This window comes from Mesocricetus auratus, unplaced genomic scaffold (assembly GCF_017639785.1).
Source record: "Mesocricetus auratus isolate SY011 unplaced genomic scaffold, BCM_Maur_2.0 Super-Scaffold_100676, whole genome shotgun sequence".
Lineage (NCBI taxonomy): Eukaryota > Metazoa > Chordata > Mammalia > Rodentia > Cricetidae > Mesocricetus > Mesocricetus auratus.
The window spans coordinates 153855423-153881558 of record NW_024429266.1 but is presented as its reverse complement, the minus strand read 5'-3'; the positions used below and the strand labels follow the sequence as shown (position 1 = coordinate 153881558).

The following is a 26136-nucleotide window of genomic DNA, read 5'->3' as shown; positions in this document are numbered from 1 at the left end:
AAGTCTTCATGTTTGCCTGGAGGGTGCTCTACTGACTGAACTCTCTCTCTCCTTGTCGGTCTTCTCCCCACCAACATCCCTCTCTCCTTTTCACCCACCCATTGGCCAGTTCGCACAGGCAGTGTGACGTATTCTGTCGGTAGATAGTGAACATCTGAGACACTCGCACCCATTTTTATGATTTGTGCTTCCTAGGCGAGTTACCCCAGAACTGCAAGGAGGTGAAAAGACTCAACGGTGCCAGTGCAGATGGTGAATATTTCCTGATTGTTAGAGGGAAGCCCCTAAAGGTGAGTGTTGAAGTCAGTCAGTTTCCAGAATGTTTTCACAGTCATCTCTGCTCTCAGCACTCTCTGGCTGCCTCTGTTGAGTTCTTCCTCGTGTGTCTTGCAGGTATTCTGTGCAGGAATGCATTCCGACTATCCCAAGGAGTATGTGACACTGGCCCATGGTGACTCAGAGAATTTCTCCGAAGTTTACGGGCACAGGTAGGAGGCTCAGTCCCAGAAGAGTTTAGATGCCTGGAGGCTCCTAGAGAAAATTTCCCATTCTTACCTCAATGCTGTTGCCATTGCTTAGGTTGCACAACCCAACAGAATGTCCCTATAACGGGAGCCGGCGGGATGACTGTCATTGTCGGAAGGATTACACAGCTGCTGGCTTTTCCAGTTTCCAGAAGATCCGCATCGACCTGACCAGCATGCAGATCATAAGTAAGTTCAGTCAAGCATCCTGCAGAAGTACATACCTCCTCTCCACTTGGGTCCTGTGAGTGCATAGATACAGAAGGGAAGTCACACAGGGTGACCACCATCCAGCAGTGACAACCCTGCCATCTACTTCACATGTCAAGGCTTTGTCTTTTTTGTTGAGCGCTGAATTCCAGTGCCTGGAGTGTGCCTGGCACAGGTCAGGTCTCCATCTGGTTTATGCTGAGTGAGGGAGAGAAAGAGATAAGTATTTGCTCATGGAAGTTTCACCAGTGCATGTCGGGTCTCAGGGAAGCACCATAGTAAGCAAGGCCTTGGGAATGGGACCGTAAGGATGTGAAGGGTTTAGACGCTGAGTGTGTCTATACAGGGAAAACAATAGAGCAGAAAGAAGCTTCTAGAGAAGAAGCAGCAGCTAGGAAACAGTAGCAAAGTCATTTGTAAGACACATTCCCCCTCCAGATGGCTCTCCCCAGCACAGAGCACACACACATAGGCAGAAAACTAATTTTATCTGATTGTTGATTTATGGAAGAAAAATGGCTTCAGAATTACCTTTCCTAACAAGGCTTCCCATGGCCTGATTTCACACTCTGGCCAGCACTCTGGTTCTGCTGGGCACATTAATCATTAGAGTGGGTAAAGACAGCTAAAATATCTAAACACGTTCTCTTGAATAGAGGAAGAACAGAAATAATGAAGAATTAAATTTTTTCTTATTAACATTGCACCCATAATATTACCCTGGTTTCCTCTTGAGTTAGATTAAGTGGGATTTGTACTGAGATAGTTTTTAGTTGCTGTCAGCTATACAGATTAGAGTTAGATGCAGTGCTTCTGTGTGTTTTTTGTTGTTGTTGTTGTTGTTGAGAAAAATGCCCCAGTTTTTGATCATCAGGGGTGGGGCTCATGACCCTGTCCCCTGAGCAACCATTGACTTTAAATCCCACTCCACTGAGGACTTGTAGGCAGCTAAGTTGCTAAGGGAAAGAGACACATCTTCTTCAGTAGTGTAGTTATGGAAATAACCCTTCACCTACATTCCTGTGAGTGACTAAAATGAAACTTACTGAGTCACACACACACACACACACACACACACACATACACACACACACACGAAGCACAAAAGTAGGTTAAGTACTGGGGAAGAGGAAAGGGCTGAGTGGGCATGGGAGGGAGACAAGAGAAGATAATGGGGTAATTAGTATATGCGAATGAAAACTTTAAAAAGAACCCAGCAAAGAGCTACTAAAGTGACCAAGGATGCCTCTGCTTAAAAATGGAGTCCCCCACCAAAAAAGAAAACCCTGCCCGGTGACCACAGCCACCATCTGCAGCCCCTCTGCAGCTCACTGTTTGTCCTGTCCTTTTGAGGAGTGGCCACAGGCTTAGAAAACAGCTGTGGCTCAACACTGTCTTTAGTGGCTTTTCCCCCCACTTTTAACTATGAGCTAGCCCCGAACTTGAGAAATTGCCATTAATAATTTCAAGATGTGTGTTCTAATTGTTCTACATCCTGGCAAGAGCAGGGCCTAGGCCACAGGAGGACAGAGGAAACTTGGGGATGGCCCCTAAGTGACTGGAAAGACTTCCCTGGCTTCTTGCCCTGTCCTCAAGCTGTGGAAAGCAGGGTAACAGGAGGTTCCCCGTGCTCAGTTACTGCACTTAAGTCATTTCCTATTTATGCAGGAATCAATTCTAAGATCATGTTAAACCTCTCTTTGGCTCCCATACTCTGTGGAGACAGACAGTCAGTGCTGATAAAGCCCAGGGAGAGAAGCTCTCAGAATCACAAATGTGATGGGGAAAACACCAGTGCACATCTGGAACCATTTGCTCACTAATAATTTGAGTTATTTCTTTCTCTCCCATTCCTTCCTCCTCTTTCTCCTCTCTTCTTCTTCCTCCTCCTCCTCTTCTTCTTCTTCTTCTTCTTCTTCTTCTTCTTCTTCTTCTTCTTCCTCTTCTTCTTCTTCTTCTCCCATCTCTTACTAAAATCCTGTCCCTTCCAAACTTCTCTCCCCCTGCCGTTCTTTCTCTCCCTTTAACCCTTTCCCCACTCCACAGCCACTGACTTAGAGTTCGCAAGGACAAGTGAAGGACATCCTGTCCCTTTTGCCACTGCTGGGGACTGCTACAGTGCTGCCAAGTGCCCACAGGTATGTCCTCAAGCCTCATCCCTCTGCACACCCTGCTTCTGAGACCCCGCTGTCCATGTGATTCCATAGTTAGAATTAGAGTCGTTGCTCATGGGACAGTTTGACCACATTGTATCACACATGCTTTTTGAGTCTGTCTACCCCAGGGATGTGACTCCTAACAAATGCTAACAGCTACAGGCATAATGTCTGTGTTCAGCCAGATGCATCGGGTATCATGGTCAAGATTTATGATCAAATCAGCTGTTGCATGGTAAAGACTTGGTTCGATAAATTATGAATCAATAAATGAATACTGCAGTCAGTAGAATGTTGGTTCATGCTTAATGATGGATTTGCCATCAACAAAATTCATGCTTTGTAGCATTTTTCAGGTTCTATGCTATATAAATATTCTCCCTGTGACTGATTTAAATTGTCACTAACAGTATGTCACTAAATGGGAAGAGATGCACAGAATTGACTAAAAAAAAAAGTCAATATGGAGCCAAGTCTGGTGGTATAGGCCTGAAATGTCAGATATTTTAGGAGTATGAAGCAGGAGAATTAGCAGTCCAAAGCCTACCAGGGCTATAAAATGGGTTACAAACCAGCTTGGCAACCTAGTAGGTTAGACCTTACCTAAAAAAAGGTTACCTAGCTTGCACACCAAGACCCCAGATCCAATCCCCAACACCCACCCAAACACCCAAAGACAACTGGAGGAGAAAAATATTACAAGTGATCCTCAGCATGCCAGTTTGTCATTATAAATTCTGATATTATAAAATATAGAAAAACATACATGGGGTTATATAAGAGAAATCAGTGTCAAAAGTATAGCATGCCCCATCTATGTTTTGGGTTGCATTTCAGTGTGTGTGTGTGTGTGTGTGTGTGTGTGTGTGTGTGTGTGTGTGTGTGTGTGTGTGTGTGTGTTGTATGTATACATATATGTATGTATGTATTGTTGTATGTATGTATGGAACTGAACTCAAGGCCTCTTGCGTGGCCAACACTCGCCGACTGCTGAGCAACACTGCCAGCCTCTGGTTTTGCTTATTGTTTTGAGAATTTCTCAAGTACTGTATTCACATCCTTCCAACCCTTCCCTCTCCCCTACACCTTTTAAAATGTGTATTGACAGAGAAAAGATCTGGAAGGAGATTGTTAAACGTCAGTGGGGTGTTTTATGGTTTTAAATAAATAAATATTGGAATCCGGAAGTTTCAAGATTTGTAAGGTATGCATGGGCATTCTCTGACTACACAAATGTTGGGCCTCTAGAATCGTCTCAGCAAATGAGCTGCCCTCCTTTTCTACTAACTCTGAGTCAGGTCATATCTGTGTTGTTGGAAACTCACACTGTCCAAGCCCAAGGAACCCATCACCCATGAGGAGACTAGAACTTCAACAGCCATGATACGATATTCTAAAAGTCCCCTTAGCCTGGGGTTTGGGGCTCTAGGGATGTCTTGATCCCATCTGTTAGCTCTACTGCATATGTATGAAATTCTCAGTGTTCACTCCAGAAATGCAAGCTAAGCGTCTTCACCTCTTCCTGCCTTTTCTGCAGTCATAGGCGTGCTCGCCTCTTCCAAGCCTTTGGGGAAATGCTTAATTTTCAAGTGTTACTCAGCCTGTACTAATTTTGCAAAATGGCCAGTAGCTTTTGCAAGAAGCTTCAGCACTTGGAGTGTAGACAGGAAAACATAGCTCGCGGTTTCCTTTGGTTGCCCTGTGGTTTTTTTGCAAAGCTGCCGTTAGAGGGCGCTGGATTTCCCCACTTGTGAGCATTCAGAAGTTTGGGCCTCGGGATTTGAGGATGCATCCCGAGTCCCAGGCCTTATCTTTGAAGAATGGTACATTTGTTCCCAACCACAGTGTCATCCAAGCTCACCTGAACTTGCTTCTAAGGAAACAGTGTCCTCCAAGTGCTTCATGCATCAGAAAACATTTTAGAGGAATGGCAGGGGCGCCCAGTGGAGAAAGAAAAGCAGCAAAGGGCATAACGGCTAAAGGGGGTTTCCCTCCATCACCAAGGAATGGTAAAGATTTGCAGCGCCGTTTCTTTAGGCTGCGGATGGCTTCAAGCATCCTGTCAGTGTGGCTTCCATTTCAGCAGCTAAGGCTGACCTTGCCCTGCCCTTTTCAACTGTCTTAGAATTTTCTCATTTCTATGTGCATATTCCTTGGGAAGTTAGTTCTTCAGTAAATGAAAGGTAATTTGTTTTCATTTATTTTAATAACTCAGCGATGTGAGCTCATTTACTAAATTCTGATAAGAAGTGATTGTTAAGTGGAAAACTCTGTGCCAGGGAGAGGGTTTCTATCTTTCCCTCAGCCAATTCTTTAGACTCTATCCGGTTCCTTCAGGATTCCTTAAAAATGTATTGAGCACTGATTGTGCTTATGAAAAACCTGAGTTGTTTGTTTGTTTGATTTGTTTTGTTTTTTTAATTCAGTTTTCCAGGGGAGGTTTCTAGGCAGCCTGACTAGGTGTGGTCTGCAACCTCAGGTTTGCATTGAAATCAAAGCAGAAGGATGCTGGAGGGTGCTCCGGCTGGACCCCCATTTCTTCCTCTCTACCCTTTGTCTTTGCTTTAAAAACTTACTTTTCAACACAAGAAAATTCCATGAACTATCTCTTCAACAGATGGCTAGAATATGGCTTTTATCCTGACTGCGGTAAACTCGGTATTGTTTCCACTAACCCTGAATCAGCCCCTCACCTTTCCTGAGAATTCTTCTGCATTTCAGGCACTGTGCTTAACATTCTGAAGGCGTTAGCACAGTCTCAGCTTCCCACCCCTTGGGATGAAATTCTAACTTTTCCAAAGCACACAGATGTCTCAGGACGGGCTGGATTTTATTCCAAGCCGTCTGAATACATCTCCGCTGTGGTAGATGTTTCTTCCTCGTCCTGTTGCCAGGCAGAGTCCTGCTACATTCACCCCTGTAGGGCAGGAATAGGATCCCTGTTGGTCTGAGACCCTCTCTGCAGACCTCTGTCGATCATCTAGCATATGTATAACTCTTTGTTTCTGCCCTCCCAAGAGTCACTAGTTATAAATCTTAGACCTTTTAGATGCCAAAGACAAGATCGTGGGTGCAAATGCGTCCTACAACAGAGACAGACCATCAGGTTTTTTTCTTCTCTGGGGCACTTAGTTTTTACAGTGCCAGTCAGCTAAGATGTTTATGGAAAAGTGTAGGTCCTTCAACCAGAAAATTCAGGAGAATGAGAAAGACGACCTGCTGTCGCCTTCAAATGTGTCCCCCTGGCTGAGAGTATGGACCTAAAAGATTTCAAGGAGCATGCTTAGTCACAGAAAGCCCAGAGAGTTAGGAGCACTGTGAGGACAAGAGCCAGGCCGGTAGCATCCACCTTCTGAGAACTTCAAAGCCAAAGTAGATCAGGCATTGCTTCTGTGGCAAGACAGACGGAGTGGGGGGGGGACGAGCAGCCCCTGTGTGTGGTGGGTCCTGCCCTTCTTGAGTAGCAGTGACCTTGAGATAAGGAAGTAGTGACCAGTGGGATCTTGGCACAAGCCTGTGCACACCCGCCCTCTCAGCACTCTGAAGGCTAAAGCAGGAAGACACAGAGTTCCAGGCAGCCTGGGCCACATAAAGAGACTTTCTCTCCAGACTGTTTCATTTTTTACTTTGTAAAAATTAGGAGGGAAAGTAAAACAAAAAGGTCAGCAGCAGAGAATTGTATGAGGCGGCCCGCATGGAAGTCCCAATCGGTCATATTTGTAAACGCCTTGTATTGAGGCCACTCAGTGTAACAACTACTAACATCTACACAGTATAGTCATTAAAAACATCTAATAATATCTCCTCCTGTCTGCCAGGCAAGGAGGTAGGTGCAATATGGGGTGGGGGGGCGGGGAGGTTTCCGTCTGATAACCTCCTTTTCAGAAGTTTGATCTTATTAACCCATCTGATTGATGGGCTTGGGAAGTAACCCACTTACTTACGGTCCACTGAAGCAGATACAGGAGGGGGCGCTGTGGAATGAATCCATCTTTTACCCCCCAAGATTTCTCACTCTCTGCACTTCAGACCTTGTGGCCCCGGGCTGGATAACAATCTGTCAGGACAGGGGCCGTCCTGCTACTTACAGGCAGTCTGTGGAGTCTTCAGTGTCCACCTGTTACATAGACCCCTCCCCTGCCACCCTCTGGGATGTCTCACACCGCCTGCAGACATCACCACATTTCTTCTGAAGACATGTCACCCCCACTGTCACCCCACAGAAACCCGCTTTGCACCTCAGCTCCAGAAGGGTTCACGCGGTTTATTTGCTCCTATTTATTAAGGAACGGGCAGGAAGAAAATCCCAGAGCCACACCTCATCCTGGGAGTTTCAGTTGAAGACCTAGGACTTCCGATAACTAGTAGAAACAGACAAAGTAATACTGAGCCTCTCCCCTAAATAATCCCAGCACTCGGGAGGCAGAGGCAGGCGGATCTCTGTGAGTTTGAGTCCAGCCCGGTCTACAGCCTGAGTCCCAGGACACCCAAGGCAGTTACACAGAGAAACTTTGTCTTGAAAAACCAAGAGAGAGAGAGAATGCAGATATGATACTCACATTTTTTATTATAGAGAGCAGTATTTCTACTATGTATCAACCACATGAGATTTTATTTGTTTGTTTGTTTCTCCTAGAGTTTTGTTTTGTTTTAAGTCAGGGTTTCCCTGGGTGATGTAGATTGCCAGGATCTGACTGCCATCCTCCTGCCTCAGTCCCCTGAGCATTGGATCACAGGCAGGGGCCAAGACACCCAGTTTAGGTGAGCTAGTTTCATTTATTCCTCACTAGAGTCAATGAGGGAGGTATGTGCATTACCTTCTATTTTACACATGGACCAAGAAAAGTCTTGAGAGGAAGGACTATCTCTCTGGGATCTAATCACTGCTGAAGGAGTTAGCTCATTCATGACAGGGTTTGGTTGTAAGTGGCACCTCTTTTGCTTTAATGTGTGACAAAGCTGCAGTTTCTCAGTTTGGGGTGAAAGCAATCCTGAGATCGAAACCGCCAATGATGAAGACGAGTTTGAAAGAGAGGAGAGGCCGATACACCGCACTGGTTCCTTAGAGATAAATATCAAAGAGCCCAGACCACACACCCTGGGAGCCTTTGGGAATCTGTCCCCTGAGTAGAGTTGTGGCAAGAGGATGGAGAGGTTGGGGTGGGAGCCTCGTCAGCAGGCCAAACGCGCCCTCTTCTGGCTGCTCTGGGAAACGCGCCTCTGCTTTGAACTCCCACCCAGCGGTGCTTGGTACACACTGTGCTTGCTCTTCGCCCCAGGGGAACTGGAGACCCAGGAAACTTTGGCAGCTAGATCTTGTTAGAAAAATTACACTGTGCCATTTTGGTCGTGAAGGAATCTGATAATTGTGAGCAACATCAGAGTTGCTGTGCTACGGAGGCCGACGGGAGGAAGCTGTGAGAGGGGATTTAGAAGTCAGTAAAATGACCCAAGCTCTTTACTGTGTTCTGGAGGGAGTTAATCGCCTGCGGTCCTGGGTTTCACCATCTGTAAACATAATCCCTACCTAGAAATCATGAATGTAAAGTGTGTGGCTCTGAAAATGGAACAACAAATACCTTCAAAGATTAGTGGCCATCAAAATTAATTAACACCCCTCTCCTTACCAAAGTGCCTTTAAATGTGTCAGCTTTGCTTCGTTTGGTATGTGGTGTGTGTTGAAAGTCTTTCGCACTGCCTATGTGTTCCAGGGGCGTTTTAGCATCAACCTTTATGGGACTGGCCTGTCTTTAACCGAGTCTGCCAGATGGACATCGCAAGGGAATTATGCCGTTTCGGACATCAAGAAGTCTCCGGTAAGACTGCTTATCGTTTGGGGAGTGGGGGATAGACCTTGCTTTCATTTCATGAACATTGTGGGAAAGCAACCCTGCCCCCACGTAAAGTGCCAGAGAAAAAATTTAGAGCATAAATACAAGAAGGAGTGACACAGGGGTGTCTCATCGCACCTGGTTGGAGCTTTTCCCACCTAGTAAGTGCGAAGCTGGCCAGGCACCCAGAAGGACTACCTGATCAAAAGCGGGGGAGGGACCTCCAGAGTGCACACAGGCTCACGGGTCTTTACTAGTTAAACAACTCGTGTGAACCTAGGAAAATGGTATTTTGTTCTGTTTTTTTGCTTTGTTTTGCTCAGAAACCAAATTGCAATCCCGATGGGAAGAGGTTATGGCATGATATTTTCAGGGAAGTTAGGGATACTCGCACAGCTTCTACAATAATCCATTTTTGGGCCACACCGCTCCCAGAGCACAGGGCATGTCAGCTACACCGGGGCATTAGAACGCACACACTGGGACCTGGTCTGCTGGCTGCTGGTCTGGAGCTGAGCAAGCCCCAACAGCACAGCCAGAGAATCACCCACCTGGGAGATCTAAACGTGTGGTCCCTCTGCCCAGGCTGTGTCTCCATGGCGATTTTGATAGACAGCGGGGTGGAAACTTCCCCCATTCCTTGCAGCCCTTCCATTGAGTTCTCAGGCCAGTGCAAGAGCCCCCTGGGGATATAGCCCCATCCCTGCTCGGTCGTGCCTGCACGGTGAATCCAGTGGGTCCGGAATCGTGTGGCCAGAGCAGCAAGCTAGAACTGCAAGGCAACTGTGAAATGGTTTTCTACTCTTTCTTGAAGCTCCTACAGGGTGTTCACACATTTTCAAACAGTCGGTCCCCAATTAGGGGAGTACACACATGTAACTTCAGCAATGGCGGTAGGGGAAGGTGCTAAGGGAATCTTCAGTTTAAAGCCAACTTAAGCCACATAGCTAGACCCTGTCTCCAGACCCCCAGTGCTACAACTACAGAGAAGTAAAGGTAATATGTGCTTATCTGAAATTCATATTTGACTAGTGTCTGTGTTTTCTCTTGCGAAATTTGGCAGCCCTTTCTAGCGTGCTGCCCGGGGCTTAGAAGCAGAGGGTGACCAGCAGTTCAGCCCGCTGTGTTGCAGAACCCCAGGATGGGGCGGGGCCCTTTCTGACTTTCTCAGGAAAGTGTGTTTCCTGACCCCCTTTTAAACTTCTGGAATTCTATCTGCATCTCAAGTCCTGATTTCGCCACCAAGCTAGGCAGGGATCACGGTTCTGAGTCAATGGCCACATTTATTGCTCATGATTTAATCATAAGTATTGTCCTCCCACCAAGAGTAATATTGGCAGTTGAAATGGCACAGTGACCTTTGACTGCACCCTGATATTACAATATTCTTCCCTACCACCCCCCACAACCCTAGATCCATAGATTTCTTTTTTTACAGAAAATGAAATTAGTGTTTTATTGTGTTCGGTTTTTGACATATGCAATATGTCTCAATAACCAAAATTGAAAAAATTTTAACTGTTTTAGATATAGTTGAATGAAATCATTTCTGCTAGACTATTTTAATAGTGACATTTTAGCCAGAAACTAAAAATAACTAAAGGCTGTGGTGCCATCTTATGGACATGTTGAGTACTGCACAGGCTGTTTCCCACCCTCTGGGAATTTTCCCTGAACTGCTGAATCTGACAACTGCCTATCAGCATGATTTTCTGTGTGTCTGTCTGCTGTGGGTTTTGTGTATGTGTGTGTGTGTGTACATATGTGTATATGTTGTGTGTACATAAGTAGAAGCTAGGACTTCAGGCTTCCCACCTGCTGCCTATCTAGACCGGTGCTGCTGTTCTAGCTTCAGAGCAGCACCCCCTAGAGGTGATCTAAGAAAACTGACTCCCAGAACTGCTATGGTTGGGAAAAAAGCAGATGGTATTGTCTTCCTGAAGAACACCCCCTACCTCCAAGATTCCGGCATTGTCACAGAGGAGGAAGTGGAAATGTAAGAGCCACACCATGTGGACGTCTTCAGCAAACGTGTCTGAGTTGCTCTCCACAAACTCACAATGGGAGGAGGGGCTCTTGGCAACCCACCCCTGCACGAGACGCTACTGGCAGTTGATGGTTGTTGGGAAAGGGTCGGTTTCTTCCAGGATGCAGCCTGGAGAGGCTACCTGGGTCCCAGTGCACAGTCCTATATGCACACACACACAGGCAGGCAGCTGCCAGCAGACTCAGTGGGTTCCAGAAAACAGGGAACTTGAAGTTGGGAGGGAAATGGGATGGAGGGATCAGGAAGTGATTGGAAGGGAGGAGATGGGGTAGGTTTGATTAGAACACATTGTAAGTGTATGGATAGTAAATAGAATGTTTTTAAAATTAAAACAAAATTTTAAAAGTCATAGGAACATTAGCTTGTTGATGATAACAGTAACATCTATTGGCAAGAAACCCCTGTGACCTTATTTGAACAGAGTCCTCCAGAAGGGGCAGGTGCTGCGGTGTCACCAGCAAGGCTCCATCAGCCATAGCAGACTTCTTTTTTTCTGTTCTTGGTACTGGAATCAAATGCAGGGTCCAGCACTTTCTATATCACTGAGCAACACACTGAGCCCTCAAATGTCCCTAATCTGTCTAGAAGAAACCAGAAATGTATATCCCTAATGGTTTCCAAGGTGATGCCATGTGTCTAGTCAGTAAGTACGACTTGAAAACCCCTGCCCTAAGTTAAAGCAAACTGCTTTTCACATTCACACCTTTAATAGAGCCACAGAAGCAGTTCTGTGTGGTGCATGCTGGGAATTATGTGACATTCCACTCCCAGTCAATGCCCCCAGCAAGAAAACCTTGCTTCCCTGAGCCTGCTTGGGAATAAAACATTCTCCTTAATCAAAACTAAAAGAAAATTCCAGTGGTGCAGACTAAACCTGGATCTCCGGTGCCATTGAAAGCCAGAGATGCCACCTCACCCCTGGGGACAAAGTTCCTTGTAAACATTGTGAAGAACCCTGACACCTGTCTTTACCTAAGACAAATCTTGCCTGTCATTCAAGTGCAATGGTTCCCTCTTGTGCTTTGATGGCCCTCAGTAGACGACTAAGACCTCAGGAAACACTGAAGTCTAACTACACTAGCTTCCCTCTGTCTGTTCATTCCTGTGGTGGCTTAATTTATTAGTAGGACACAGTAAGAGATTAACAACAACTTCTAATAAAATAAAAGCAATGCATCGTGAACAAAGACGTGTGAATATGTGCTACGAAAACACCCTGGGCTCGCCCCATCTTGTGATGATGCTACACACGAGGAAGAGAATGTGCAAGCGCTGTGGTGGAGTGTTGGGCTATGCCAGACTTCCTTGAGCACAGACCGTGACAGCGGAGCCATTGATGTGAGGGCGGGGATGTTCAGAGTTACTAAGGAGCGGGTGTCTGTGCCGTGGACACACTGGACAAATGAATGAGTCACCACCAACTGGGGTAGAGCTTGACAGTGAGATGTTTCATCATATTCAGAGTGGCAGGTATTTAAAACTTAGGGTTTTGTTTTTGTTTTTGGAATTTCTATGTACTATGTTGAAGCCACAGCTGACTGCAGATAAAGGAAACTATGCCGATGGGTACAAGGCTTCCAGAGCTGCTCTTTGTTTGGAAACTTACATGTTGATCTGACTCTCCCAGCTTAGGTGGGACAACAAGTGAGAAGAAAGGTGTCTAAGTTTTCAGGCGTCAAGTTGAGGATGTAGGCAAAGAGGTGCATGCCTGATAACCCTCCATAGCGGGCTCTGTCTGGCTTGCCGCGGTGCAGTCATTGGCTGTGCAGTGAAGGCCCTCCATAGCTGCTGAGAGACGTGGTGTCCCCCATCCGTACAGGAGGTCCCCACACATACAGCATGGGCGCTTGTCAACATTGTCGCCTTGGATTCTTGTGGAAGCAGGCAGGCAGCAGGAGCATAAGCAACAGCAGTTAATGCTGTGGCATCGTCCAGACTTGTGGCTTCCTGTTCATTTGCAGAGGCTAGCAGAGGCTGCCTGCCTGCTGGGGGGCAAAGGGACTGCCGGCTGCAGGTTGAACCTGGGAAAGCTGTCCACACCCCACATTGGGCTTCCTGGCCAGCGCTTGTTTGGAGGGTCTGATGGATTCTCACTGTCTCAGCTTAGGTCCCTGCCCAAGGGCTAAGTGGACAGAAGCAAGACTGGCTCGGAGGTGAGGAATGAGGGAAATGTCCAAGTTCTGAGCTTGGGTACCAGGGACATTCTGGCTCCCTCAACTGCAAATGTGCCCAGGGCATGAAAGGGCTCTTCAGGCCTGATCAGAGCTCAGCCATAGCCCCCATCACCATCTTCAGGGCTGCCTGCCTGGTGCTCTTCTGGGGCGGAGATCCCAACTGGGTTTTCGGGACCAGGCAGATGGAAGAGAGCACACTTCTGGCTGGTTGGGGCTGGTGCTCAGGGTGTCTCCTGCCTTCCTTATGTGCCTGGGGGATTTTAAGGCACAGGAAGCCTGGTCTCTGGGTCTGCCATCTACCAGGATTCCTTGCACTATAGAAAGGATTATAAATCCAATAGTCACTTTATAAAACAATGAAAAGTATACTGTGTGGAGCAAACAGGCCTTTCCTACCTCTGCATTCCTTTTAAATGGCTGAGTTAAGAAAGGAACATAGCTGTTTGCACATGCGTATACATGGTATGATGGACTGCCATAAAACCCACTATTCTCTAAGTACCCAAACCATGCCACAGACCTGCAACATGGAATTCTGTATATTCGCATTTTCTGTGCATGTACATTGAAGACTGCACATTTCTATGGAAACTGCACAGTGTCTATGCATCTATCTGTACTTTCATAGTTGTCTGAGACTGTATTTGGGGAAAATCATTTGTGCTATTTTTATAGGAAGTTTCAGAAAGAGTTAATTTTGCATGTCATCTTAACCCTAACATTTCATTTTAGATCCTAAAACTATGTCTCTAATTGTTAATATCTATGGATTTTCTTAACAAACCTGAGCCTCCTTTCCCTTCCACTAAAGACAGGCAAGTGAACATACATCCATCAAAGACAGGCCCCTCCCTAAATTACAAGCACCAGCTTCCCCAAACACTATCCCCTGAGAAAAATTAAACACTTAGTGAAAACTGAGAATACAAGCTATGCCTAATGAGACAGTGAGTCGCTTACTCCATTTATATGCAACAATTGGAGCTATTAACAAAATATTTATTTAAAAGAGAATTAGGCTTAATAAAGAAATAAAAACCAGAGTATCCTTGCATGTCTGTGAGGGCTTCTGGCTCCTTTTTTTTTCTGAAAAAAGCTGTCTCCATGGCAGCCATGTTTTTATTGTGCGGTTTTATTTTGTTTTCAATCTGGGAACTGCTGGATGCTGAGGACCATCATCAGCATCATCTGAGAGTAGTATCATCATAGATAGTTCAGCTTAGCTCCACTTCTGTCTGTTCTGCCTAAATTAGCGCAGTCTCAGTGGAGGAGATAGTGTGACTGCTGTGAAGCCAATATCAACTTTTTATTTTTTTTTCAATTTATGACTGCTCCAGTCTTTTCTATTCAGTGAAGAAAGGCTAGGATGGAGGTCCTCACAAAATTACTATGTAATGACAGATATAGTCAACAAAGCGCTGCATTCAATCCCCAGAATCCACACAAAGTAGCCAGCTGGGCGTGGCAGCACACACTTACAGTCCCAGCAGATTGTAGATGGGCAGATCCCTGGGTCTCACTGGCCAGCCAGACTAGCCTATTTGGTGAGTGCTAGGCCAGTAAGACACCCTGTTTCTGCAAGCATGGAATGATACCCAGGTTCCACATGCATATACAAACCACATACACATGGATACACACACAAATGCCTCTGTGATAACAATAGCTAATACTTGTTAAGCACACAGGTTAGCAGGTGTCATGTGCCAATGGCTGATGTGTGTCATTTCACTACAGCAAAGTATGAGAAGAGACCTGTTTGCCCATTTTACAGATGCTCCCAAATCCTCGGCTTCCAGGGCTTCTTTACAGAGGCCGATCCCAGCTACAACCAAATCAAGGTAGCCAGTGCATCCGTAATCCCAAACCCTGCTACCAAACAAAAGCAGCCAATGCATCAGTCAAGAGGCCATGTTGGCTGTAGACCTGTGTTCCACAGCCCTTCTCTGCATGGACTGGGAGAGTCTGGGCTCAGCTTAGCTTTGATGATGCTGAAGACGGGCCTAGCATGTCAACATCCCGACAGCCACCAGTCCTCTGCTTATAACTCTTGACTGGACAGCCAGAGGCTGCAGCCACTACTTCCAGACCCAGCTCAGCACTCAGGAGCCAGGACCAAACCGGTGATGGGAATTACTTCCCACATCAGTCACACCCAAAACCAAATGCGTGGAAAACTTAAAAAGAGAGAAAACATTATGTTCTCTCATTTTCTGTTAAGCTGGCAGTGTTTTTTCTTTCTTGATCTCCCCTCCTGGACTCTTCCTTCCCATCCTAAAAAAACAAAAAGACAGATGACCCATTCTTTGCAAGAGATGCCACGACTGGGCTATAAGAAGCCGGTCTTCACGACCCTTGCCCCATTCTGGGGATGGAGCCCACAGACATGAGCTAAGTGTGTTCATTACTCCCTGTCATGGAGAAAGAATGGTTTTGTTCAAGGAGGCTGAGGGGCAGGGCTTACACAGCATGGTCAATACAGAGAGTGAAGTGTGGTACGGCATTGAAGCAAAGCACCTTTTCAAAATGTGGAAGAGTATTAGCGGAACTAATAGGAAGACATTTATAGCCCAAAAGAGAATGCAGCTTTGTTTTTTTTGTTTATTTGTTTGTTTATTTGTTTTGATCACTCATCTTATCCATTTAATAAATGTAGCCGGGCATTGGTGGTGCACGCCTTTAATCCCAGCACTCGGGAGGCAGAGGCAGGTGGATCTCTGAGTTCGAGACCAGCCTGGTCTACAGAGCAAGTTCCAGGACAGCCTCCAAAACAATACAGAGAAACCCTGTCTCAAAAAACCAAATAAATAAATGAGTAAATGAACAAATGTGTGATTGGCGTCACTATTAGCCTTACACAACCCTTGGTCTTAGATGCTTCCAGTTTTAACAAGGTATCACTTTTATATCATGGGGCTTACATTCTAGCATGAAAACAATGTTAAAGAAGGTTACCCAGTTGCAGAGTACTTGCAGCAGACAGCATAACCAAGAACACATAGGAAAGAACAAAAGAGCATTTCAGCCAACAGAGACTGGGAGTGCAAAGGGCCTGTGGAGCAAAGTCATGGGACATCAGAAATGGAAGTGTGGAAAAGAATGGTACAAGACAAACGTGCCTAAGTGGTCCAGCACTGGCTATGTGAGTCTAAGACCAGGGGTCAGCAACCCTCTTCAGTGAAGAGCCAGATAGGAAAGATTTAAGGTCTTTCAGCCAAATGGCAGGATTAGTTATAAAGAGAGTAAAAACATGCACAAAAATGTTATTAGGGGTTGGAAAGATGGCTCAGTGATTATAAGCACTGTATAAGCAGAGTATCCAAGTTTCATTCCCAGAACCCACATGGAGGCTTGTCACCATCTCTGACTCCAGTCCCAGAGAGATCTGCTGCCCTCTACTGGCCTCTCCAGATACACACACACACACACACACACACACACACACACACACACAGAAACTTTTTTTGTTTTTCGAGACAGGGTTTCTCTGTAGCTTTGGAGGCTGTCCTGTAACTATCTCTTGTAGGCTAGGCTGGTCTCGAACTCACAGAGATCCGCCTGCCTCTGCCTCCCAAGTGCTGGGATTAAAGGTGTGCACCACCACCACCCCACTAACCTTTTTTAAAAAATATTACTGGTTGAACTCTAAATATACTAATAACTGAGTGACTTTTTATCACAAATCTACAAGGGAAGAATGGAATATTGGAGAAGGAAAATATTTGGCCTCACTAGTGTTTTCCGTTATCAAGATTTATGGTAAATATCTGATTGTTGATGCTGAGGGGAGTGGGGTTTTGTTTCCTGTTGCTAAAAGTCTTTTTACATAAACAGATACTGCCAAACACTGCTGTCTGTTCACACCTATACAATTTTAATTAAGCATGCTTATGTTCACCAGGCATTTATACAATTTACCAGAGTTTTCTTTTGATGTTTGCCTGTTTAAAAAGTGTGTTGATTTGTTTTTATGTGTGTACCTGTCTGCACGAGCTTTATTCACCAGACGTGATAGGTACCCAAGGAGGCTCGAAGGCGTCAGGTTCCTTGGAGCTGAAGTTAGAGGGTGTGTGAGCTGCCTGGTGCGGGTGCTGGAAACCAAGTTAGGGTTCTCTTCAAGAGCATTCTTGTATGGTGAGCCACCTCTCCAGCACCATGATATCTGCTTTTCAATTCCTACTGAAAATTATATGAAAGCAACTTGTTAAATAACCTAGTTAAATGGATTTTGAAATATGAGAATTATTTTCTCCTCACATCGAAGTCCAGGTCATACTATTGGGTCTGCATTTTATGTTCAGGAAACACAATCACTGTGATCATTGTGAGTGTGTGTGGAATAGAGTGCATGCAGCTCCATATTGTAACTTGTGATGGCCCAGGAAGAATGTTTAAAAAGCTTAGCATCACTTGTTGCTTAAGCAACTTTAACATAGTATAAGTTTACCTGTAAGGGTCATTTTCCTCAGTTATAGTGTAAGTTTTCTAAAGTCTACTATGGACTTGGTAGCAAAGCTAATGTTCAAAGCCACCAAGGGTTCACTTATGGTGACAGGGAACAGTTTTTATTCTCATCTCTGACTTCAAAAAACGTACTCAAAATATTGACTGATGCTAAATTCTTACACTCCTGAACAATGGGGTAAGTCAAGTGTTCAGGCTCTAGGTCTCAATAAAACTAATCTTAAAACTGTGGGTGGTAACATCACATGGGCTGGGCTCCCAGGCTCCCAAAAAAGGAGACAGTGAGCTGAGCACCAGCGTTCACCTCTCAGCTTTCTGACTGTGGATGCAGTGTGACCAGCTGCCTCCTCCTGCTGCCACACCTTCCCCCACTGTACTTTCAAACTGCAATCCCAAATAAACCCATTCTCCTCCAATAAGCTGCTTTTGTTGGGTATTTTGCCGTGCCAACTAGAAAAGTAGCTGATAGAACATCTCCAGAGACTCCCTCTGTCTGGTGCTCTCTCAGCATCTTGGAGATCTTTGCATCCAGGTCTGTCTGTTCCACAGAGACAGTTTACAGACATCCATTCTGGTTCCTGCAGAAGGGGTATTGCCTCCTCAGATAGACAGCAAGATCTGCTGACTCACAAGGAGACAGAGAAAAACTATACAACATGATCTATCTGCCTTGCTCTTAACTGACTTCATGGTGACCTGCCTCCCATCCTCAGGGACTCGCAAAGCAAGACTTCTTCTTCTTCTTCTTCTTCTTCTTCTTCTTCTTCTTCTTCTTCTTCTTCTTCTTCTTCTTCTTCTTCTTCTTCTTCTTCTTCTTCTTCTCCTCCTCCTCCTCCTCCTCCTTCTCCTTCTCCTTCCCCTTCTCCTTCTCCTTCTCCTTCTTCCTCTCCCTCTCCCTCCTTTTCCTCCTCTTCTCCTCCTCGTTTTCCTCCTTCTCCTCCTTCTTATTCCCTTTCTCCTCCTTCTTTCCTTCTCCTCCTCCTCCTTCTTGCCAAAGAGGTGATTTTCTCAGGCCAGTTTATTTCCTCTCTAACAGCTTCTTCAGTTCTTGCTGTTAAGCAAAATGTAATTAACTCAATGGGTAAATTATTTTTCTTATTTTGCTAACAGTTGAGCCACATGGAACATACCTATTCTCACTTTTTATTTTTGTGAACAAAGTAGTCTATGTTGGCATTCTATCTTAAATCTTCCTCGTTTTGACCACTGCTTTCTCATAAGTTGGAAATATTGTGACAAGTGCTTAGTGTGCTGATGTCAGTGTATGCCTTATTCCTTACACAAATTTGTACTGTCGCTGTGTGATAAACACAGCAATTTGTTGCCATAAAATTGATTACAGAACACTCCAGGTGCCCCTGTATATTAAAAGCAGGACATTTAAAACCCACTGTCCTCATCTTTCCTTGATGTATCACGGTGCAACAGGCTGGCCGTATTAGTCACTTGTCCCATTACTGTGACAAAATACCCAACAAAAGCAACTGGAAGGAAGAAGGGCTTACTCTGGTTCAGTCCGAGGGTACAGTCCATCATGGTGAGAAGGCGTGGTGACAGGAACATGAGGTGAGACAGTGATCATGCCGCATCCATAGTCAGAAAGCAAGGAGATGAAAGGGGGAATGCATCATGCTTTCTGATTCTTCCGGTCTTTGACTCAGTCTGAGCTGTAAATCTGTATTGAGAGTGTGTGCTCCCTCCTCTGAAACACACCCAGAATGTCTTTCTCGGTGATTCTAAAATCCAGACAAGTTGATAGTGAAAAATCACCCTCACAACTGTACGATGAAAATGTTACGATCTCGCAATACACCTCACACTCCCAAAAGCTGGGTTGCATGGCGAGTATTCATGGTGTGTTAGGCGGCAACATGAAGCTGAAAACCACCCATTTCTCTTATTACAACATGAAAGCAGCTGTAGGGACATAAATGATGCTGGCTGTGCTGAAATTTGAATCTTATATAGGTTTCGGGTATCAAGACATAACTAGTCTTAGTTTGACTTTTCTCAACTGAATAGAAAAGTCAAAACTAACCAGGCATGGTGATGTCTACCTGTAATCCCAAACCCTGGGAGACTGAGGCCAGGCGGGGATACATAGCAAAACCCTTGCTTTGTCTCAGATAAACTAACAAAAAGGTAAAAACCACTGTAGGTTTTAGGTCATCCAGAAATAGGAGATGGGTGTCTGGATTTGACCCTGTGAGCCTTGTCTGCTGATCTATGCAATTAGACATGCCTGCGTGTGTTGAGTTTCAATTCAACACTTCTTATCGGTGCAAGAATTCAATTCCCTCAAAACCATTGCAAGCCCTGAAATCACTAACCTCACAAGTCATCTAAGAAGATATGTGCTTTTGCAGGATGGTACCCGGGTCGTTGGGAAATGCGGCGGTTACTGTGGGAAGTGCACTCCGTCCTCTGGCACTGGCCTGGAGGTGCGAGTTTCATAACCAAGGTAAGTCTCCTCCCTGTCCCTTTCATTTTAGTCTGTCGCCTCATGATGAACAAATATGGTGACTGTCACTTCCTCCAGACAGGACTACTGTCAAGCATTGTGAAGTTGACACAATAATAACATTCTTTCTTACCTGTCTTTCTTTGCCTGAGGTCATCTGTCCCTCACCCTTGAACCCAAATCCTCAGGCCTCATACATTAAGTTCCTCTGTGTTGCCTGTTGAAGATGCTACCTGCTGGGCTTCACCTTCAGGAATCTTACTTCCTAAGGTCCCTGGTAGATTCAGAGATCTATGTTCTGAATATTGGGAACCGTGATGTGGGGGCTAGATAAGCACTTCAAGAAAATAATAATCACAGTAGCACTGGTGTTTGCCAGGCTTCCCCTGTGGTGAGCAACTTACAGGCATGGTTTCATTGAATCTTCACACAGAAATCACGAGGTAGAGCTCTTGGTCTCATTCTGCAGTAGAGGAAGCTAAGGCCCATAGCCATTACTTTCCCTGAGGCCACAGGGACATTCCCTTGCAGGCCCCAGAGATAGCTTACACCAACAGCATTGCTCTCGATCACTGCAGTGTCACAGACTTGTTACTCACAGGGGGGCCAACAGCTCGGTGTCTTCAGAGATCTCGTTATAAATGTGGGTCTTAGACCACCGCCGGTGTACAAGAAATCAGAATCTATTCTGTCAAAATCCACAGGAGTCTTTCGCTTGCCAACAAGTGCTCCCTCTTCTGGGCAAAAGACTAACCTGCTCACTTTTCATTATCCTGGTGCCTTCAGCTACAAGGCAAGGAAGATCAACCATCCTGTGTGACTTTGCAATACTGTCCCTGTAACTTCCAATGATCCATTCAGTTCCCTCCACAGGTCACTCCCATCCCAACACATGAGTTACTATTTGACAAGTGTTTAAGTAAACATCAGTATTGAAAGTATTCCTTTTATATATACATATTAAGAAGGCTGTGTAGGGTTCTCTGGACTACTACAGTCTTTTTTTTTTTTTTAAGATTTACAATGTTGTGCCTGCGTGTATGCCTGCAGGCCAGAAGAGGGCACCAGATCTCATTACAGGTGGTTGTGAGTCACCATGTGGTTGCTGGGAATTGAACTCGGGACCTCTGGAAAAGCATCCTTAACCTCTGAGCCATCTCTCCAGCCAATATATATATGTGTGTATTTAGAACAGACTCTTGCTTATTAGCCCAAGCTAGCCTTAAACTTGGGGTCTTTATGCCTCTATCTCCCAAGTACTGGGATTGCAGGTGCACACCACCACACCTGGGCAGAATTGCTAAATAACTGCGATGCCCATGTGTTGTGCCCTCTTGAGGCACAGCTGCATAAGGCTCCACAGTATTTTCCCTCCCCATCCATCAGCAGTGAGGCCCTCATGTAGCTTCTTTCTTAATTTGTCATCTTTCCCACACCCAGGCCTTGCTAAGATTGCATCATCATTATAGCTCCTGATTAAACTAAATGCTGTCCACAACCATCCTGCAAAATAACTGTCCTTGAGCTGGAGGGATGGCTCAGTAGTTACGAGCACTGGCTGTTTTTCTAGACAACCTGGGTTTGATTCCCAGCACCCACATGGCAGTCCCATCTGTAATTCTAGTTCCAGAACTGATACTCCTTTCTGGCCACCAAGGGCACCAGCACACATATGACACATAGACATACAGGCAGGAAAAGCACCCACATAGAAAATAATAAATAAATAAATCACCTCTCCCTACCTCTGGTGGGATCACATGATCAGTTCTGAAGTAGAGTGTCTGGTGGCCTGAGATCTTGTGCCTACCGGGAGTAGCATGATTGACAGCTTTGTTTGAAAGAGGATCACTTCTAAGAGCAAAAAGAAATTTGACCTGGGACTATAGCTCAGTGATAAAACACTTTCCCAATATGAACAAGGCACAGGGTTTGACATTTAGAACAAGCACAATAAACAAAACAATAGTGTATGAGCTCCAGGACAGCCTAGGCTAGAGAGTCACACACACACACACACACACACACACACACACACACACACACACACACACACTGGAGGGGAGAGGGAGAGAAAGAGAGAGAGACTTGGGATCCAAAAAGTGGAAATGGGGTAAAATAGGCAAAACTCAGCAGATATACACTAGAGACCCCATTTTCATATGCGTTTTATGTCTACTTTTCTTGTGTATGTTATCTGTCATAAAATATGAAAACGTATGTACAAAATTTACGTGTATAAATTTACGTGTATATGAGAAGGAAATGTGCTAACATTTGAATATTATCTCAGATGAGATTTATAGGCACTGAACTTTTTTCTCTTTCATTCTTTTGGAATTGTTCTTTTTTCCCTCCCTTTTAAATTATGTTCATCTATTTACGTGTGCATGTGCTGGCACACGCCTCCACGTGTCTGTGGATCTGAGAACAACTCACAGGAGCTGGCCCTCACCTTCCAGCAGGCACCTCTCCTCGCTGGGACACTTCTTTTTATGGTGCTGGGGGTCAAACCCGGGACCACACACTTCAGACACCCCACCACTGAACAGTGTCCCAGCCCACTTCATGTTGCTTGTAGCAGAGAAATAAGTAAATAAATGACCAAATAAACGAGAGTTCACTTTCTAACCTGGAGAAGAACTTTGTAATTCTTCATGTGGCTCACCTACCCTTTGACTTTCAGCCTTTGGTGTAGAAGGTTTGTAACTCCTGGTTCTTTTCTTTCAGAGGCTCTGAAGAGGAAGCCATTATGGAATGGATGAAGGATAGTAATTCAATACCTCCACCTTAAATTCGGGTGCATCTGTGTGCGTGTGTGTGGACCTGTCTGCTTGTGTGTGTGAATGCGTGTGTATATGTGTGTACATATGCATATATATAAATATATATAAATATATATATATACAGGTTGAGCATCCCTTATCCAAAAATTTAAAGACTGAAACGCTCCAAGTTCTGAAACCTTCTGAGTCTCAGAAAAAGATCTCAAGTGGAAATTTCAGTGCCATGAAACTTGGTTTCATACACAAAATTTGTTGAAGTACCAAACAAAATTACATTCCTGTCACGTATGTTAAGGTACATAGTAAACACTAATGAGATCCATATCCCATGTTCTTGGGCGTGTATTGCACTCTCCTGCTGCTTAAAATCTATACCAAAATCTCCTAGTAAACCCCAACTCCATTTAAAAGAAAGAAGCATAAATGAATACCAGGTTTAGATTTGAGTCCCACCCCCAAGATATCTCATTTTGCATAAGAAAACATCACCATGTCTTCAAAGTGTCTGAACTACACCCTGATGGTCTCAAGCATTTCAAGGAGTGATACTCAACCTGTGGAACACCCTAATGATGTAAAGTTTAATATTTATGTTTGAAATTATTTATTGTGATGTAATATTTTTGTACGTAAAATGATTTTATTGTGACTGCCTGTGCATGTCAGACCACTGCATTTTACGTACTCTACATTATATGTAGTATGTGACAAAGTGACCCTTCATTATCACGGTACACTGTTGTTTACTTTTTACCTGAAAATGTGTTTTACTGTTACATTTTGAGAATTGTAATTATTTTTTTTAACAACCTAGCTGTCATCAAGGTGCTACGTGCGTTGAATAAGGGTATTTTTGGCAATTGTGGGAATGTTTCATTAGCCAGTAAGTGAGTTAGCAACATCACTGATTGTACCAACTGTTAATTATCATATCTATTCCATTTCATGTGATCTCTGGGAGAAATATGCTGCCTTGGTGCTAATATTATATGTTTTTAAAGTAATCTTCAGAGTAAAAAAAAATAACACCTACTAAAAGGGAGTAACAGATAGACAATTCCCAAGGGATAAGATCACTTGTCTAGAATAAGACCCACTATTTACATTTATTTTTAGACCTGCCTCTTTTGGATAGTAGCTAGACTCATTTCTTCCTGCTGTTGTTGGTAATATGCTTTACTCTGGTCCATGGTGCCTTGGACTCCTTCCAACCATTGGGAGGGTCCACAATAGCTTGATTACAGAGTAACACTGGGAAAGGGAGGTTCAGCTGCTGTTTTGTCAAGATATCCTCAAAAACATACAAGTTTACCAGCATCAAGATAAAAGGATACACAGCAGGATCATAGCCTTAACACCCCTCAGCATATTTGTGGCCTTCAGCACCTCTGAGCATACACGGAGAACGACAGGAGCAGATTCTGAGCCGTGGAGATCAACCACCTTTACATGAAAACTTTGGCCAATGATATGACTTCCCGTCAGGCTGTGAGCCTAATACCCTGCCGGGTTTCCTGTGGTCTTCAGCATTTGTGTGAAAAATAAACTGATCTTCCTCGAATCCACCCTTGGTTACTTCTTTCAGAAACGGAAGTGCTGAAGCAGTGGTCACAAGACATTCTGCTTGAGAAAGCCTGTCCAAGCTTTCCAAGACCAAAGAGATTAGGAAAACCCTGACAGTATTCTCCGACTTCACAGAACTACCAGAGCACGGTATACTCAGTTTATGAACAAGTGTCATCCTCTATTGTTAATATATGGGAAACATATTACAAATAAATATTGTGACCACATCCAAACCATATACAGTTCTCTTGGCTTTTGGCTCTTGAATAACATTCAAATACAAATGTCTCTAGGGTTTTTCTTTTCCTATATTTTTGAGATTACAATATAATTACATCATTTCCCCCAACCCTTTCCTCTCTCCAAACCCTCCTGTCAGCCGGTTTCTGTTGCTGTGAAGAGACACCATAACCACAGCAACTCTTCTAAAGGACAAACGTTTCATTGGAATGACTTACATTTTGAGAGATTTAGGTCATTATCATTACGGTGTGACATGGCAGCATTCAGGCAGACATAGTGCTGGAGCTGAGAGTCCTACATCTTGATAGGCAGGCAACAGAAGTGGTCTGTCTCACTGGCTGTGGCTTGAGTATACATGAACCCTCAAAGCCCACCTCTACAGTGACACACTTCCTCCAACAAGACCACACCTCCCATTAATGCCACTCCTTCTGGGGGCCATTGTTTTATCTAAGTTGGTTTATTTAGCAATAAAGATTCAGCAGTCAGATATCAAGGTCAAAACCTGCTAGATCAGAGTCAAGAAGCAACCAGCTGGCCTTCCTTTTGGCCAGAGACCCAGCAAGAGAAGTGTCTCTCCACTCCCCCCACCCTCTGACTCCTACCCTCTCCACCCCCCCACACCCCCGCAGAAAAGACAGTGAATCTCTAAGTGCCTCCCTACTCCTTCCTGTGAGTCTCTCTACCTGTATTCCTGGATCCTCCATCTTCTCTATGGCTAATTCCTATTAACTAGTAACTGACTTCGACTCCTGATCCAAGGTTAATTTTATTAGCATATGTTGGGGGATTCCCACCCAGGTCCCATTGCGGCTTAGCACCCAAATAACACATGAGACACTGCTGTTTGCTATGGTTTTCTAATGGCTATCTCTGACTTAATTATTAACCGATAATTGCTAGTATATATAATTTTATAAGGTCCTACCTTACTGAGAACACCAGACTTGTGCCCCCTCCAACAAGGATCACATGACGACTCTCCACTCTTGACTACATTTCCCAGAATTCTCTCTGACTCCTAGTCCCACCTATCTTGCCTCTCTGTTGGCCAACAGTGCTTTATTTATCCCAATCAGACAAACATATACACAGAAGGACTTCCCCCATCAAACACAGTCTCCAAGTTAACCAGTGCCATCAAATATCCCACAATAGGTCATTTTCTTTCAAATCACCACATCTCCCATACATCTCTCTTTGCTCTCTTTCAAGTTCATGGCCTATTTTGTCATTAATTGCTGTTACATATATAAATATAACTTGCTTACTAATAATTCAAAAGGTCTTGTGTGTAAATGACATATTTATACATACACATAGATTTTTGTGTATTATCGTGGTTGTTAGATAGATGGTTAATAATATGATTCCTTGTGGCCTTTTCAGACATCATTACTTTACCCTCCTTCCTCCTTCTGTATTTATCTCCCTCCCCTCACTAATTAGATACCCTCTTTTTTCTCATTTCCCTGATCAGATCATTTGTACTCTACCATTCCCCTTTCTATTTCTCCTCCTCCCTTCCCTGGAAATTATACCCTTTTTTACCTTCCTGGTTTCTGCAGTTGCTCCAGAATATGTGCTCACATCTGAAATTTTGGGGCTAGGAGCCTCTGTCAGTAGTATTCAGGCATCTGTGCTGGCCTATCCTTGGTGTTCTGGCAGGATACG

At 44.6% G+C, this 26136-nt stretch overlaps 1 protein-coding gene and 1 long non-coding RNA gene across 2 annotated transcripts in view; one reads left to right on the top strand and one right to left on the bottom strand.

Annotated features, from left to right (window-relative positions):
* The window catches only part of Adamts9 (ADAM metallopeptidase with thrombospondin type 1 motif 9), a 158423-nt gene extending 133966 nt beyond the window's left edge, over positions 1–24457 (top strand). Inside the window, exons 34-40 of the mRNA XM_005071171.4 lie at positions 196–290; positions 394–488; positions 580–713; positions 2781–2872; positions 8602–8706; positions 19773–19867; positions 22598–24457. Coding sequence (XP_005071228.1) covers positions 196–290; positions 394–488; positions 580–713; positions 2781–2872; positions 8602–8706; positions 19773–19862 — 611 coding nt within the window. The 3' untranslated portion in view covers positions 19863–19867; positions 22598–24457. The remainder of the gene's footprint in view (positions 1–195; positions 291–393; positions 489–579; positions 714–2780; positions 2873–8601; positions 8707–19772; positions 19868–22597) is intronic.
* LOC121136590 lies at positions 239–24800 on the bottom strand. Its single transcript, XR_005873625.1, has 2 exons — positions 24678–24800; positions 239–932 (listed from the first exon to the last, which is right to left on the bottom strand). It is a non-coding gene; the product is annotated as an uncharacterized LOC121136590 (long non-coding RNA).
* Positions 24801–26136: the final 1336 nt, after the last annotated feature.